Source organism: Labrus mixtus, chromosome 22, assembly GCF_963584025.1.
Source record: "Labrus mixtus chromosome 22, fLabMix1.1, whole genome shotgun sequence".
Lineage (NCBI taxonomy): Eukaryota > Metazoa > Chordata > Actinopteri > Labriformes > Labridae > Labrus > Labrus mixtus.
The window spans coordinates 9,160,400-9,178,655 of NC_083633.1; the positions used below are offsets into that span (position 1 = coordinate 9,160,400).

An 18,256-nucleotide genomic window follows, 5' to 3' on the forward strand; every position below is an offset into this window, starting at 1 on the left:
ATTTTTACCATTTTACAATAAGAGACTTCATTTATCATGAAGTGGTGTAATCATGGAGTCCATTTCAGATCGGCTGAAGAAAGTTTCTGTCTCCAGTAACAGTTTGTGCAGAGCATCAGCTTTGACGTCTTGAAGTGACCTTGAGGAGCATCGATGATTGACATTGATTTCCACTGAGTGTGTCTGCCTCTGGAGCTCGCCCTCTCTTTCTCTTGGCCCCCCTCTCTCCTACTTTCTCCCTGTCTCTCTCTGCCTGTCTCTCTCTCTCTAGTCTGGACCTGCTTCAGAGACAAACTGGTGCCAATGACAGGGAATAACAAACGCTGTCACAACCTGCTGCTGACAAGAGAGAACAGCTGATTGTTGGTAATTCCTGTGTGGAGAAAACAACATCCTGATTTATTTTGGAGCTTTTATAGGAAATTGTGAGTTCAAATTATTTGTGGTAATCTGTCATTTTAAGGTTTAATATGAGACTTTCAGAGTACAGGGATAGGGTGGAGGGATAGGGTGGAGTTGTTGTTGTTGTACTTGATTACTCTTTGGAAACGTAACAAAAGTCAGACAAGCTCCATTGAAGCCTCGTTCAATTAGGAGCCGCTTAAAAAGAGTAATAATCTCACTCCTGCCTCTCCTTGTCCCGTCGTGTAGTAACAAACACATTACAGGCGTTATTAGCGATGGATGCACTCGCTCTTATTAAAGAGCCGACACCGAGATCTAATTAAAGCAGCTGTGTAAGAAAAGGAGAAGACTCTAATGAGCTTTATTACGGCACATCTCCAACAATGTAAAGGCAGCGCTCTCGTTTAGCTGCCTTGTCCCGCTCGTTAGCGGCACAGCAGAGAGAAGATAATGAGACGATAATCTGAACCGTGTTCGGTACAGTTCACGTGTTGGGAGGAAGAATGCAGCTAATTCTGCTCTTTATGCAGATGATATTCAGATTTCTCTCTCACTTGCACACGTCCGTAAAGGGGGGAAATATCTGTCTAATTATTTCTCTTTCCATACATGCATTAAAAATTCAAATATGTAATTAAGAGACAAGAGAGGCTGGCAGCTCCTGCACGGGTTACTGAGCATGGCGCGGGCTGCTGGGTAATTACTCACATTTAATAGCTTAAAAGGAAAAGAATGCACATGTGGTAAATACAGAGGACTGCAGATACTGCACCGTCCACTACAGCAATTAAACTACAGTAAGAAGAGAGTGTGGAGAGTCTTATCTCTCTGATAGACAGGATTCATTGTCAATGTGCACAATAGGAAATGCTTTTTATCAGAGTGCAGAACAGCTGGCGCTTTATCATCACGGCGTGCTGCTGCACAGTCAGCTGAAGTGTGTTTGAAGTGAATGTACGGAACAGAAACTATTTGGGATGGAAAATATAATATGATCACAATCCTCATCTACACACGACAACATGATGAGTAGGGGTGGGAATCACCAGAGTCCCCACGATACGATATCATCGCGATACCATTCTATTGCGATTTTAAACATTTTGCGATATGCTGAGAATTGCGATACAATATATTGCGATTAAGCTTTTTAACTGCATATTATGTCCACTACACTCAACGAAATCAAGAACTGTTTTGCCAAATAAGAAAAAAATTTGCCGAGCTGAAAGAGCCGACCTGGGAGAGAGAGCTGAAAGAGCTGAGCTGAGCTGAGAGCCGAGCTGAGAGAGCCGAGCTGAGAGTGTGAAATAAAAGTGTAAACTCTGTGAGGAGGTGGAGCTTAAGTTAACCTTTGTGACGGGTCAGTGTCATCCCTCTTCATCGTGACAATAACACGATCATAATGAAGGCTTTCTGTCCTTGAACACTGCTTCTCCCTCAGACATCCTTTATTTACACACTTACATCTGAGGCTTCCACTTCACAGATAATAAAAGACATAAACACATGCTGACCTGCACCATACATTTGGACTGTTGAAGAAAATACTCGACAGATACGACTGAATCTCATCGGCCTGCAGAGACTCCAACAGACACACGTGAACTGTATGATATTCTGATTAATTAGAATTAGTCGACGTCGTGCTCTTGGCAGTGAAGTGTTTTCTCCTTGTTAAAGGTGAACAGAATCAACTAATAACTGAAGACAAACATCCTAAATCAGCCGCTTTGTTTAACACTCGAGCCTGACCGTGAACCGCAGGGTCGGCCGACACCGCACAAACATCCATCCAAACACAGCCCGGTACCTGCAGCATGCAGAGTGGAGCCACAAAAACTCCATCTTTCCTTTCTAAAGAAGAGAATCAGGGCGACCTTGTGTTGGAGAGCCGTGTGTGTGTGTTCAGCTGTTGAAGAAGATGAACTACCTGAGCACATAAAGAAGTCCATGATGAGCCCCTCCTGTCTATTCACACATGCAATCAAACATGGCTGCTTCAGCACGCACACTTCTTCATGTTCAACAAGTTTGACACTGACCCCCAAGACCTCTGCAGGGGCCTTTACAAGAACCCCCTCTACCCAGAGCCCCCCTTTACAGTGAGCTAAACACACAGTGAGCCCCCTCCATATTTATCCCCCTCCACAGTGAGCCCCCTCCATAGTGAGCCCAACACAAAGTGAGCCCCCTCCATATTTATCCCCCTCCACAGTGAGCCCCCTCCATAGTGAGCCCACCACACAGTGAGCCCCCTCCATAGTGAGCCCAACACACAGTGAGCCCCCTCCACAGTGAGCCCACCACACAGTGAGCCCCCTCCACAGTGAGCCCACCACACAGTGAGCCCACCACACAGTGAGCCCCCTCCACATTGACAAAGACATGCGCTGCGACTCCCCCTCTAGAGCTGAAAAGTCGAAGAGGATTTTAACTTTTATGCGCGCCCAAAAACTGCTAAAAAAAACGCATCAGGCAGCATCAGAGAAGGCGCCATGCAATCACGGTGTACCAGAGGAAAACAACGGTTTTGCCGGCGGCCTTTTACTAAATACGTGTCTCTGAGTGATCGGACACTTAGTCTACTTTGACTAAGTGCCACAAGAGAAAGAGAGCACCATCTAAATTGCACACGTTGCCAACGTTTTGCTCATTAAAAACAAGAAACGACCAAAGACTGGGCGCCTGGGACATTCTTGTTGCCGTGGTATCAAACAGGTCGGCATTTTGAGTGTTGTTCTCCAATATCACGTTTGTGTTTTGAATTCTAGTATTATGACAACCCTATCATAATAAATTGTCAGGTCTCTGGTGATTCCCACCCTCATGACAACCAGTGAATGCAGCACAAACAGGCTCAGCTCGGAGTATTTTTATCCAAGGCCTCCACTTCCTGCCATCTCTACAAGAGCAGCGTCTCTATTATGGACACAAACAGGACTCGCACAGGCGGGGACGGCTGCTATTCACTCCAACAATCAGCCCCAGACTCCATCACTGTCATAATGGAGATCTCAGCGGGGAGGACGCTGACGACTGCTCCAGCCCGATCCACTGAATGCCACTTAATAAAGGCAATGATTTTATTCCTCCCCCAGCAGCAACATAAGTATCCTCACTCCAGCCCTGCTCGCCATCCATCATCCTTGAGCGGTGATAAGTGACAACAATTTCCTGCTATTCCCCGCCGCCGTGCCGCTGCGAGATAAGGAGCCGGCCGGAGATGATTATCCAGCCGTGCCACTTAAAATCATCACACAATTAGACACGTCCCTCGAGTCTCCTGAGCTTCAGCGAGGGCGTCAGACTAATCAATGATGATGATGATGGGAGGAGCAGAGAGAGAGAGACAGAGGGCCGAGCTGCAGAGGATTAACTGTCAGTCATGCACACCTGAGGGTCAGCCTTTTCAGACAACAAGTTACCTGTTAGGTAGATAAAAAGTTAACGAGGCTTCGGGTGTGGACAGAAAAACTTCACGCATAGTTTGGAAAGAAAACATGTTGAGATCATCCAACGCAATGAACGAGTCCAACAGGAAGAGCTCTCAGTAAACGGACCTGGAGGATCCTCATGCTATTCAAACATGGTTTACCCAGAGACAGACTCGCAGTCGCTCCACAGCAGCAGGAAGAATCCCCTGTATTTAAAGACGTGCACATATCGAGAGCGGTCGGCAATAATCCAGATGATTGATCCTCTGCAGGTAAAGATGACGACATCAAAGATTCAGGAGGATACGAAGAGGACTGATGAAGACTTCCATCACACGTGGACGCGTGTCAGACCACTAAGGTCGTCAAAATGTTCCATACTTTTTAATTTCACATTTCAAAACGATAGTCTGTGATTTTATTGATCCAAATATCACAAATGTAAAAAGTATTCAAAGCTTCAGATATTTGTGTGTAATTCAGACGTCGTGCGAGAGATTGTCTCAATGAATGAACGAGGGGTCGAGCATTCATCGCCCTGGATTATGAGGGGCCGAAATTTGTCATTTGGACGATTATTTGTAGCGTTTTATTTTATTGATTGCTTATAATTTAATAAATGTAGAGGAGCGCTACTTTGCCTCCGCTGCAGGTCAATTAAGGAAATCTTTATTTGCAAAGTGTAAATTTAAAACAAATGTTACCTCGAGACACAAAAAGAGAAGGTAACAGACCACACTCTTTGCTAGTGCTGCCACAACAAAACCTTTTCCTTAACGTCACCCTGGCGGGCCGCCCAGGTGCATTTCCCGACCTACGATGTGTCATCAAGCCTATGGGACGGTCGGACAGAGCTACTACAACTTGAGCCATCGGAGTCCCCTTGAAGTATCTACAGATTTCCTCATTACATGAGAGCAAGAAAGAAAGAGAGAAGTCCGCTGATGTACGCCCCTCCCAATAAGTGCACGATTAGAGTGCTACACGGTGCCTTCTCAGTCTGTTGTTTTAATTTCGTTCTGCAGCTGCATTGATCGCTGTGATGGGCGTCATAAACAGAAGTGTAAGCGCTGATCTCCTGATGTGAAAACGGAATATCGAGAGACACATTTCAAAACGTGGGACATGTTCATGAGCAGCACTAACGACTGCTGATGAATAGTTTGAAAAACACACAGAAGAAACACGATAAACAAAGCTACTGAGCGAGGCGAGGCGAGCTGTGTGTGTGTGTGTGTGTGTGTCTATGTGTGTGAATAAGAGAATAGAAGGGGAACAGAGTATAGATGGGCAAATTAAGTCGTTTGTTGAAACAATAAAATAAGTGAGATAAATGAACACGCCCATCTTCAGTGGGATTCTCTGGGAACAATGACGCTGTATGTTCATATATCAAATGAAGAATGGAAACAGGAAATGGCGTGACCGTGACGATGTTGTCGTGGAGACGCGAACATAAACGAGACGTGCAGTAAAGAGTTTCAGATGTTCGGGTGAAGTTGTGTCACACACGCGTCTCTGTGAAGAAAGACGGATGTCACATTTATATGACTGTACATCTGGAGACACGAGAGATAAGAAGAACTAATTAAGATAAAACCGGCAGCTTGATGAACCTCTGTCATGATATCTGCTTCATCAGAGAACACGCCTCAGCCCGTTTCTCTTCTCCTTCCACTAATTAACCAACGAGTTCAGGACCGCACGACACCCCAGCACTAAGTGAAGAGATTCTGACAGTGATTGGACACTTTACGTGGACGCTACATACAATAATAATAATTACATCTGTCCAAGAGAGACGAGGTCGTGAACAGCAGCAGGTGATTGGTGGAGAGAAAACTACAGAGCATCTCAAACAGAAGTGAAATCTGTGACCCGTCGAACACAACGACCGGAACGCCGCCACAAACACTCGCTTTGTTTTCTTTACACTGTCCATAAAAACAGATTTCATACAACTGCAGCATCAACATGTGAGATGTGTAGTGAGTGAAATGTGAAAAAGTGACCTCACTATATGATCAGACATTAAGGAAACATGCTGTGTTGAAGTGCTGGCTTCTCTGACAACAATGCAGCAGCCAGTATGTCCTCCTTCTAACTTTAGATTCTGCTCCTGAATGCTCTGGATTTGTTTGGACCAGAGAAGGTAGGCGGTTTTAAGGCACCCCCACACGGCCGTTTTGGACGCCCCTCGGTTTGCCAGATATGAGAGCAGTTATCAGGTCAAACCAACAGGTGTTGCAGCGATGGAAGCGGGCAAGAGAAGTGGTTCAGATAGAAGTGATTGTACCCGACCTAAAAAGCCTCTGCATGTTTCTAATAAGCTCCACGAGCAGAAACGTGCTCAAACTAGGATCAATATTGGAGATGCTTTTTGAAAAATGGAGAGAGGTTAGAACACAGAAAGGTTTACAGACCGATGCAGAGCTGGTTAAACCACATGGCAACCTGCGTGAGCATCACACCAGCAGCATCAGTTTAGTAAAGGCTAATGAGGATGTGATGGAAACAGTTTCTGGAAGTTAACTAGAAGCTATTTCATTGTTTCCTGCTTTGTTTGGAGAACGTCTTCATTGTTCTTTGAGATGTTTGAACAAACTGTAGGTTCGACACTGAGTCAGCCGTAGAAACCGATCTAGTCAAAGAGAAGGCAGAGATCTTACTGGTCAATCCTCAGAACAGGAAGTTGTAGTAAATCCTCCAGTCTCTGTTCGCCGAACTGTGGTCGCTCCTCCTGAAGTTTCTTAAAGCGTCTGAAAGCTTTGTTCTTCGTCAGCTGGATCTGAAACAACACACAGGATTGTTGAGAACCACTTCTCTTGAGCCAAGCATACACAGTGTGCAAATTCAGACCTGTATGTTGCTAACAGTGTTAGCATGCAGCCTGCAGAGGAGATTATGATGAACATGTCACAAACAGGGAGGACCTCTGATTCTCATGTCACTGTGGGGATGCTCACTGTGCCTGACAAACAGAAACCCTCCTGCTGTCAGTCCTCATTCAGTGACATGTATACCCCTCCTCCTCCCCCTGTACGAGGGATGGAGGGGGGGGGGATTGTACATGTCATTAAATATTCATCTGCACATCATGTTAGCATGAGTATGTGTCAACACCAGCACGGCAAAGAGTCCTTGTGGCGTCCCTGCTGTCAGTCACGGAGTAAACATGGCGGCTGATGTTACAGAGAAATAAAACTCTTTATTATCTCTGAACAAACAATCAGTCATTTAACAAATATGACAGAGACATGTCGAAACAAAATGTGGTTGTATTTACAGCGTGAAGAAGAAGCTGCATTGTTGTAACGCACGCGCGCACACACACACACGGCAACGGCAACGTGACATCGTCCTGATTCATGATATAAGATTATCGAATCCATTCACAGGTTTTCTAGCCAGTTTGACTGGACGCGTCTCATTTCCATGTTTCTGACATGAATGAGGAACACGTGAAGGATAGTGATTGGCTAAAGAAGAAGGAAGCGGTATGATGTCAGACAGCGCCGCGGTGAAGAGAAGTCACAGGATGAAGCGCAATCAGAGGAGAAACTGACACCAAACATGAAGTGAATAAAAACGCCGATCCTGAAATGATCGTTTCGAAAACATGTGTTTGATTTCACGGGGACTTTAAGGGAATAAAAAGTTTCTCCTGAGGCTGTCAAACACTTTCACCTGTTTTAAAACGATACGATAATGATCTTATTTTAAAGATCCTATGAAGCTTTAAAAAAACTTGGCGTCTCATGAAGATGCAAACATTAGTTGCCGTAGAATCAGTACCGTTTGATTTAATGTATTATGCATTCAGAGATCTTAACAGAGCTATCTGTGTTTTCTCAACACGGCATTAAGGACGGCACAGCCCACATTAACGTCCCCGTGCTCCCTCCAGCAGGATCAGACTAGAGTCACTGTCTGACAGTAACGCCACATGTTGGTGGACGTTCAGGAGTTCAAAATCAAACCACACAACCAGTCACCATGCAGCACATACGTGATGGCGTTTCCACGGAGACGCCGAGAGCAGTAAACTGATGACGCCCGCATCAAAGAACCCTCTCACATCACTCACTGTGTGTTTCTAAGTGAGGAGATGATGACACCCATAACATGCGGTGTTCAAACAGCTGCTGAGGTGTGTTACTTACCCGCAGCACTTTGCTGGAGTTGTAGATGTTGTCCACGTAGGTGTTGTAGTGGTTCAGGTGTGGACAGAACTGATCGAACCCTCGACCGTAGTAACCGTTCTCCAAATGGACCAGCAGAGCTCTGCAAGAAGAGACACAATCAGTGACACCTTAGAGGGAGGAAACACAACATTACCGTCTTCATTTACTGAGGTCAAGAGGTCATGCAAAGGTCAAGTCATGTTGAGTGCGCCCTCTGGTTTGAATGAATGTTTGAATGGAGAATAAGAGGAACAGCACTGAGTGAATAAAGTTCATGTTTCCGTTTATCTGACGCTAGCTGAGGCTTCATTTCACCTGCCAGACTGCAAACAAACGTATTAAAGTGACGACGCATTCCTCCAACCTGAAGTCCTGATGCAATCACAACTAAGCTCATCAAATGTTTAACACTTTTAGATATCACACGTTTTTAAACGATATAATCTCGGTTATTTTAATGATCGATAGTATCAAAGTGTGTGTGGGGGGGGGGGGGGAACTCCTGCACGGTCTCAATTACACAAAAACTTTGCCAACTTTTTGAAAGTTGCAATTAAGACCGTGCAGAAGATTGACTGCAATTATAGTTCATTAAAAACAATAAATGACTCAGTGTTTTGTCTCTAGGAATTCTGTTTTTGTTGCCGTGATATCAAAACGGTATCGATATCGTTTGTTTTTATACTCGCGTCATCCACAGAACCACCTGACCCGGTGGTATTATTTACGGGGTCACCGTCGCCGATGCAGGGCGCGCACACGAGCAGACATCATCACTGAGTCACAGCAACATCCTTCACTCAGGACGTGGTGTAAATAACTATGTCAGAGCGCGGCGTATTATTTTGGTGCATCAGACCTTTGACACGTTTCTCTCTGTGCCCCCCCCCCCCCACTGAGCATTTAGCCTGCAGTCACAAGCGCGTTGGACTTAAAGCTAATGCTCATTACTGCCTGAGCGCTCTGCTGCTCTGCATCAGTGGAGGAACGCCGCTCAAACAGGCGAGATCACATCTGAAGCATCGTTTTCTCCAAACAGAGCCGAGGTTGAGCTCAGTTCAGAGGACTGCTTCCCCGTTAATGGGACGTCTCTGTAGTGTCATTTCAAGGCCTCTCCCTGCGGGTGTCGTATTTACCGGGACCCAGACGGCGGGTCTACCTTCAGGGCAACGGGGGCCACTTTGTAGTGAGAGCACGCCCGCCGATCTCAGGAACAAAACACGAGGATGAAGGCGAGGAAGAGCAGTCGTTCAGCCTGTCAGGCACATTACAGTAACATGCAGGCGATTGGCTGGGGGTGTTGACACTCGTGAAGGAGCTTGTTATCCAAACTTAGAGGCACTACCACACACACAGAGTCACACACACAGAGTTACACACACAGAGTTACACACACTCCTCCTCCTCTCTAATGATGTTCCCAGAGACTTCTGCTCGTACTCGCTGCTGCAGAAGAAGAAGAAGTAGAAGAAGAAGAAGAAGGAGGAGGAGGAGGAGGAGGAGGAGGAGGCAGCTGAAGTTGATTTAAATAGATTTTAATGAAGTTGTGCACTAAGGTAGCCTCTGTTCATAATCAGGAGATGCAGGAGCAGCCGACACTTCTAACGAGGGCAAAGGGCGGGAAAAACTCGGTTTCCGTTTTTTTTTTCTCCGTATCCTCTCTCTGCCGCAGGCTATTATGATAAATATGAAATTATGGATTACACTTTTTATATTTTCTTCGCAGCAATTAAATTGTCTGGCCATCAGCGAGCGGCAGGAGCAGATAACATTAGCATTCAGCTCCAGTCACGTTAATCCACATTAATTCTGAGCAGCGGCGACATCAGGGGCGGATTCAACATCGACCAAACAATGGAGGCCGAGGAGCCTTCATCACCGGACGGCCCGAACACACGAATACTAAACACAAAGACGCCTGATTGAATACACAAACGCGGCCAATCACTGACAAGAAAACAAGCAAGGACTCCTCACACTGAACCTTTTCTCATTAAGACCTCCTCCTCCTCCTTCTCTCCTCCTCTCTTCCTTCCTCCTCCTCCTCCTCCCTCCCTTTCCTCCCCCTCCTCCTCCTCCACTGACTGCTCTTTCAAGTAGTTGATTCCTGCCTGTCATGTTAGCAGCTGGGGATAATTGGCTCGCTCGCTCGCTGTCTGAATGAACAGCGTGGAATATCAATAGATTCACGTCTGTGTTTCTTATGTAAGTGAACAAAGCTTAATGAAAGCTGAATGTATTACCGGTAACTCTGCTCCTGCTGCTCTCCTCTTCAGTAAATAAAGACAGAAGGATGGATACACCTCCACTCTGACACTCTTCTATCACAGAACTGAACCGGGAAAAAGGCGTTTAAGTTTGCTGCTCGCTTTACTTTTTAATCTCAATGACTTTTCTTTCCTGGTTAAATAAAAAAAACAAAAAAAATCTGCTGCACAGATCATGAAGAGGAAATCCGTTTGAGTTTGAGAAACTCTAGAGAGATAGTCGTCCAGAGCCCAGGTGGGGTGTGAAGGCTCTCGCAGTGATCGATACTTTCACACTCTTCATACCACGTGTTTTTAAGGGCGCACTCACTCTAGACAATCCGCACCGTGCCTGAGCACGCTTCCCCTAGAAGATCGTCTACGCGTGGTTCAAAAGCAGGTATATCTGAGCCTTAACAGCAAAAGAAGCAATGACAAAAACATCAGTATCAGCCGGTCGGTGCATCGCTGCTCCTCACTTGAACGCCTTAATGGCGTTTCTTTTTGTTGTATTCAGATTTCTTTGCTGTGTAAAATGTGCCTCTTCCTCTGATTCCACGTGAATACGCCTCATTTAAATACGACGGCCTCCACATTCTTTGCACCTGTTATCATCCACGAAGTTCTTCTTGATTGATCCCCCGTAGAGCGCCCACCAACCAAACGAGCCATTAGCTGATCTGAACATGGAACTTATTACTCACTACCTGGGATCTTAGTAAACCAGGTCCTTAGTCGTGTAACCATAACCTTCTCCTGAACGGCAGAAAGTAGAAAGACCTTCAGGATACGCCTTCCAGCATGTGACGTGTTTAGAGACAGACTGTGAGAGGTCATTATCATCATCACCTGTTATTCTGTCACACAGATTTTTACTGTGACTCAAACATCACTGACTGTGGAGAGGAAATGTGAGAACCTATCATCAATCATGAGGCTGTAACACAGAGTCTCTCTGTGGAGCTCTTTAAACGGAGCGCTTCCATTATGTTTCAGCCATTGATTCAATAAGGAGCTCATAATGAAGATGTATGGGAACCAGGGAACCATTTATCCAACACATCACAGCCACTAATTCATACTTCAGTCTCCGTCGAGAGCAAGAGAGAGTCTGTCAGAGAGTGCAGAGCCTGAAACGCTCTTTATTCAGTCTGCAGAGAGTTTAACTCAGAGCACACCAGCCAATCAGAGCTCAGAACAAGAGGACACCAGCCAATCAGAGCTCAGAACAAGAGGACACCAGCCAATCAGAGCTCAGAACAAGAGGACACCAGCCAATCAGAGCTCAGAACAAGAGGACACCAGCCAACCAGAGCTCAGAACAAGAGGACACCAGCCAATCAGAGCTCAGAATAGGAGAGGAATACAACCAATGAGACAGGCTGTTCTGTGATTGGTTGAATTCCTCTTGTTCTGAGCTCTGATTGGCTGTTGTCCTCTTGACAAATATCTGACAGTGTCAGAAATGTAGGACGATCTCCTGACGATGTGAATACTTCTACCATCTACGTCAGCTAACAGAAAGCGTACACTAACAATAACGTGACCTCAAGCTCAATTTGTTAAGTTAACCACCTCTCCCTCGCCACGACCATGTGCACATTTTTTCTATCCCTCCTATTTTTTCTTTGCACATGAACGCCACTATGGCAAGAACTTGCTCTCTTTCTGACCGCCATGGGAACCTCAGCCGCACACTGATAACGCTAATGAGGCTGCATCTTCACGCCTCATCGCATGTGAAAGCACGTCAACGTAGTGGCTGCATAAATTAGAGCCCGACCGATTATTCGTCCAGCCGATTATCGGCCGATATTAGAATATCAGGTGAATATCTGTATCGGCTAACTTTATCAAGTTTGAGTTTCATTGTATTACACTAACAGTTCTCTGTCACCAGCAGAGGGCGCTGTATGGATTAAAACAAACATCATCACTCTGCAGAGTGTCGAGCGGTGATGCACGTTCATGCTCAGTTACTCTCCAGTCGAGTGACTTTCATCTCTTCATTATAAATCTTTATAAAGACTTTGATAACAGAGGCAGTGTTTCCCCTACCATTATATTAGGGGGGCGGCCCGCCCCCCCACCCCCCCCCCCTTTTAAAGGTGAAGTTAATAAAAAAATAAAAAATAAAAAAATAAAGTGTTTTTTTTAGATTTCTTTTTTGACCCCAAGAATATCATATCAGTCAGGCCATAGTACTAATGTAATAACTAACTCATTAAGTAAATGTAGAGTTTGGATATGTCAAATGCTTTGGAGGTCTTTGCAAAGCGTGTACCAGAAACACGCCGATATTATTCTGTTGTGTTGAACAGAAATGATCAAAGTCGACCTCAGCTTCGAGATGAGCTCTAAGATCCCTCCATGATTCTAACTGTATGTTTGTATCTGATTGATTTATAGACGTGCACACGCTCTCTCTTCAAACATCCACCTTTTATTTATGGAGCCGAACTTAGCAAAGTCTTTCAAGCTCGCGCTGAGATGTTGCTTTAGCCGCACACAGACACAAAGATCAATGTCTCCTCTGAACAGAAACGCTGAGAGCACGAACTCTCGCACGTCGATTTGACCGTTTTCTCTCCCCAAGACGTTCAGCCGCAGGTCAGCTGGGCAAACACAGTTCATCCGTGTTGTTTGGTTACGATAATGCTGCTCTTTAATGTTGATATGAGCTGCAGTTAGCACCCCTGATATGCTCTTTAATGCTGATATCACCTGCAGTTAGCACACCGGATTGGCCTCTCCCGTCGTTCGAGTTGCTAATGCAGAAGATAAGCAGCTGATGTGGTAAACTCAGAGCTTATCTACACTGCGTCTCTTTCACACGCTCATCTCCTGTTTTAATTATTCAGAGCATACTTACTGATTCACCGAATGGATGTCTTTAATTGAACTGAAGATGTTTTCTCGAACGTCTTGCTTCAGGGTCCCTTTGGCCTTTAAGAGCTCCACAAAGTACTGAAAGAACAAAGAGAGGTGAAGTTATTTCTCTGTGTTAGTAAAGAGCACGGCCGTCTCTGATTGGACGGGCCGTTAAAGAGTGGAGATAATTACTCTTAAAGCAAAGACAGCAGATGTAAAACTAATGAGAGAAACTTTGAAGACGCTCACAGTGTGGTACGTTCCTGCTAACATTATATGTGACTGTATATCTGAGCGGAGCAGAGAGCGCATTAGGATGCTGCTATTCTCTCACAATCAAGCGACAGCTGGGACGGTCTCAAGCCATTTGAAGTGAAAATGGGATTAGCAAATTGAATGTGCATTAGGCCTAAAAATGACTTCTAATTGGAGACAGTGGGTGGAGGCTGAGGAAGTGTAGAAATGATGTGGAGGAGGAGGAGGAGGAAGGAGAAGTCTGTTCTCTCCATGAGGAGGAGGAGGAGGAAGGAGGAGAAGTCTGTTCTCTCCACGAGGAGGAGAAGAGGAGGAGTCTGTTCTCTCCATGAGGAGGAGGAGGAGGAGGAAGGAGAAGTCTGCTCTTTCCACAGTGAGGAGGAGGAGGAGGAGGAGCGGAGGAGTCTGTTCCCTCCACGAGGAGGAGAACGAGGAGAACGAGGAGGGAGAAGTCTGTTCTCTCCACAGGAAGGAGGAGGAGGAGAAGAGGAGGCGTCTGTTCCCTCCATGAGGAGGAGGAGGAAGAGGAGTCTTCTCTCCACAGGGAGGAGGAGGAGGAGAAGGAGGAGGAGCAGGAGGAGGAGGAGGAGGAGTCTGTTCTCTCCACAGGGAGGAGGAGGAGGAGGAGGAGGAGGAGGAGTCTGTTCTCTCCACAGGGAGGAGGAGAAGGAGGAGGAAGAGGAGTCTTCTCTCCACAGGGAGGAGGAGAAGGAGGAGGAGAAGGAGGAAGAGGAAGAGGAGAAGAAGGAGGAGGAGGAGGAGGAGGACTTTAACAATGATGGACTGTACACAAAGATAATGCTCTGAAACATCTCAGTTTTGTCCAGCAATGTGCTGACGATGAGCTCCAGGCAGCCAATCATATACAAGTTGGGGCAGGACACGTTGCCCAGGTAACAAAGAAAACAGATGTAGTCATTCATGTTAAAGTAAACGAGCGTTTAAAGTTAAAGTGACTGAAGTACAGGTCTATCTATACCAGAAAACATCAGACAGGTTCACCTGAAGCAGGTAAACTCCGCCCCCCTGACTCTCACCGTGTTGATGAGCTCCAGCTGCTGACAGTATCTCTGCTCGGTCTGAACCAGCTCTTTAGCCGTCCGGCTGCGTTTCCTCTCCCAGCGCTCTCTCTGCTCCTGGATACTGGTGCAGCCGGGAGGACCGGACGGGCCGGAGAAGAAACTCATGGTGACGAAGAGGAGGAGGAGGAGGAGGAGGAGGAACCTGCAGAGACACAGACAGGATGGGGTTAAAACCAGGTACAGAGATGAGGTCGTTACGCACTGACAATAGTGTCAAAAAACAAAAGCAGCCTTAAATTACTATCTCCAAACCCACAAGCTATTTAAATAAGATGTGTTTTGTCCTTCATTACCATTGGTGCCTTGATTTTTTTCTACCAATCAGCTGACTGCATTGTGTCTAACTCCGCCCTTTAGGGACAGATGATACCATAAAAGTAGGACAGTACGGATCAGTTATTTTGGTACCACTCCGACTTGGAAACGCCAATAAATGTTTCCGGACTGAACTGAGCCGGAACGCTTGGTGGAAGCTGTGATTTTGAAGAGTTTTTCAGCTTCCCACGCCTCCTGCTCACACAACCTTTTAATAAAGAGTTTATTATTTGATCCTTTTTATAACTGTGGCCCGTCGCTACAGAAGCTCTGAAATAAAACCCGTCTGTTTAATCTGTTCCTTCATCAGTGCTCTCATTATCTCCGCTGTTAATCATTTAAATATCCAAACATGTGGAAACATGTCTGCACAGTTTCTCAGAGCGCCATCAGAAACCTTCAAGGACTCTTTATTTACTGTAAGAGGAGACATCTTTGACGTCCTGCCTGAATAAATCATTGTGAAGCTTAATGATGAATTTAAAAAAACGGCGTCAATTTATTTTCCTTTGATCCACTCTGCTCCTTAAATAAATGCCGACATTTTATTTTGAAAGAGAATATTTAGGACAGAAAAACCAAAGTGATGACATCATCACTGGAGTTTAAAGATATGATGTGAAAGAAAATTAGACACATTTTAAATTATTGAGTAATTAAAGACAGTCTGACTGGATTTTACTGTCCTGGTTTGTTCTGGTTGACTCGGGACGTTTCTGGGCGGAGCTGGTGTGTTTCCTCCAGCCAATGAGAGCGCAGCAGGTGAGTTTAGGAGTGGATACAATTCAGTGACTGGACAAAGTTCAAACCGGTGAATATGATGGACGTGGACGTAGCAGCAAAGAAGAGAAAATATAATCACAGTGAGGAGAAACACCAAGTGGACAAAGCTCGTTCTAAAACGAGGGTGAACCTTGTGTTGTCTTTTACCCGTGGACGTGGAGTTGGTCTTGCTTCCTGTTGGACAGGCAGGTGACGAACACCGGCGGATTAGCCTGTACTAGCGTTGCGTTAGCTTGCAGTGTAGGTACGAGCAGTAAACGCACACACTACGTCCTGCAGGGGGCGTGACCTTCTGGAGGAGGAGGGGCCCAGTTTGAATGTTGTGTTTACATTTCTACCGACTCCGCCTTTCAGTAACGAAAAAAACTATTCGAGGTAACAGCTTCTCAAATGAGACATTATTTTAAATGCTGTAAAGTGTAATACAGTTTGGAGGTGGGCTGAAGCTCTTTTCTTACACCAGAAGAAGTGTACAATGTGGGGTTGTCGTGACAACGCATTTATGAACTTTGATATGATTCTACTAAAAATCAGATGATATCAACATCTGATTCAATATCACAGCGACATAAATAAAAGTATTACAAGCACAACATGTGGTAACATTTTGTTTTTTAAGAACGAAAACTGCAGCAAACTCCTGCACATTGTCTTAGTTGGACAGAAACATTGGCAACATATTTGTGCAATTCAGACAATGCTCTCTAGAGCTATTTCTCTCTCGCTTCAGCTTTGAGTTATTAACATGACTGCAGAAAGTTAAACCATGATCTGTCTCTGAGGTGATCCTCCTCCTCATGCTGACCTGCAGTCATGGAGCAGTGTCCTCCTCATTACTGCTCCTCCTCCAGCAGCCTGAGGAGTGAGGAGGTGAGGAGCAGAGAGGAGCCGTGGCAGTAATTAACCCCAGAACTGTCACTGAGGAGCCCTGCACTGTAAACAAGAGGCCTGATCAATGCTAACCACACACAAACATCCCCCAGAGAGACACACACACACACACACACACACACACACACACACACACACACACACACACACACACACACACACACACACACACACACACACACACACACACACACACACACACACACACACACACACACACACACACACACACACACCTCTACAGTTTATCATGAGGCTGCACGGTGACACTAAACACAACTAACAAGCTCATACCCGACCTGTGAAGGGACATGATAACCAGGTGAGATATGACAGGTGTTCAAACTGCCTAATAACAGGCTTATGATCACACCGAACAAATGTTACAAAAATATATTAGGTGTCAGTGAGGGCACTGTCACATGTTCTAAAGCAATAGCAAGAAGCAATTGTGTAAAATCCTGCAGATCCACGAGTGTCCACTAGAGGCTGGCTGCAGAGGTACAGGAAGTCACATACACACCACATACATTGTTTTAAGATATTTTTTGGGGCCTTTATTGATCGGACAGCTAAAGAGAGACAGGACATTTTTGGAGGATAGATTGAGAGAGCAGGACGACATGCAGCAAAGGGCCGAGGTCGGATTCAAACCCACGGTCATTGCGACTTGGACTACAGCGTACATGGGGCGCGCAACATAACCACAAAGCTATGCGGCGCCTCAGTTTAAACATGATTAAAGGCCCGTCTCACTCTCTTATTGATGCCTGTCCCAAGTAAAGGCTTGTTTCATAGACTGAAAGACTGGGCTGTTAACAGAAGTTGTAAGGTCAAATCTTATTTTAAACTTTAATGACTTTGTGTTTATGAGACATGAGAATATGAGAAATATTTCTTCTAACAGTCAAGTTAACTTGACTACAAGAACTTAAAAAGTTTTACAGTGAACCAGTGAATGAAGGGAAACTTACAGGTTTTTAATTAAGTAAAACTTCAAGAAGTCTTCAACATGTCTGTGAAATTAGACTTCCGGTGTTATGCCGAGAAATGCAGGACCAAAATATGGCAGTATTTAACATCCACCCTTAAATTTAGTCTAACTATTTATATGTATTAACTTAACATTTATTAAATATAAACTTCAGTTACTTTGTCATCACAGATTTTCCCCCCAGAAATGAGAGTTATTAGACTGTTTTCTAAAAACAGACATTTCTCAGCAGGGATGCTTTTCTGGGCGTAACACCAGTTAAACCCGCCAGTTCAGAAACTCTGTAAAGTATCGATGATAAACTAAAGTCATAATTTAAAGTTAAACGGCTTCGTGTTGATGTAAATTGTCTTCATCTGTTGTTAAACCTGTCTTTAACTCGCTGATAAGTCGTTTATAAAAGTCTTAAAGTCGCTTCTTACCTTCTGCTAACGTCTCCACTTTTGATCAAGGCGCTCTTTTCACTCACTGCTTCCTTCTTCCGGGCTGCGTTGTTGAGGCGCTTGCTGATTGGCTGCTCCGAAACGTGACAATAACGCTGATTGGCTGCTCCTCACTACATCCCGTGTTCACACAGCTAGTGGACTGATCCTGAATAAGCTCCTTCCAGGAGGACTCTATGACTGTTACTGAAACATGTGGAGCATTTTAATATAATAAACCTCATTATATTTATTTAAGGTTTAAAATTAATCTATGTGAAACTACCAAATTAAAATCCCACTTCCTGTCCCGGAGTTTCACATTAAAACTGAGTTTGTGCTCCAGATTAAAAAAAATTATTCAAACAATT

General features: G+C 45.1%; 1 protein-coding gene across 3 annotated transcripts in view; it reads right to left on the minus strand.

The window, feature by feature from the left end:
* The window catches only part of arhgef39 (Rho guanine nucleotide exchange factor (GEF) 39), a 33,994-nt gene extending 16,043 nt beyond the window's left edge, over positions 1-17,951 (minus strand). For 2 of the 3 annotated variants that reach the window (XM_061029655.1, XM_061029653.1), the window contains exons 1-5: positions 17,884-17,940; positions 14,436-14,608; positions 13,145-13,239; positions 8,006-8,126; positions 6,512-6,630 (exon numbers count right to left, since the gene is read on the minus strand). In XM_061029655.1, the coding sequence (XP_060885638.1) occupies positions 6,512-6,630; positions 8,006-8,126; positions 13,145-13,239; positions 14,436-14,585 (485 nt within the window). In that variant the 5' untranslated portion in view covers positions 14,586-14,608; positions 17,884-17,940. Of the gene's footprint in view, positions 1-6,511; positions 6,631-8,005; positions 8,127-13,144; positions 13,240-14,435; positions 14,623-17,883 lie in introns of all 3 variants that reach the window. The other variant, XM_061029654.1, reaches the window with a different exon arrangement.
* Positions 17,952-18,256: the final 305 nt, after the last annotated feature.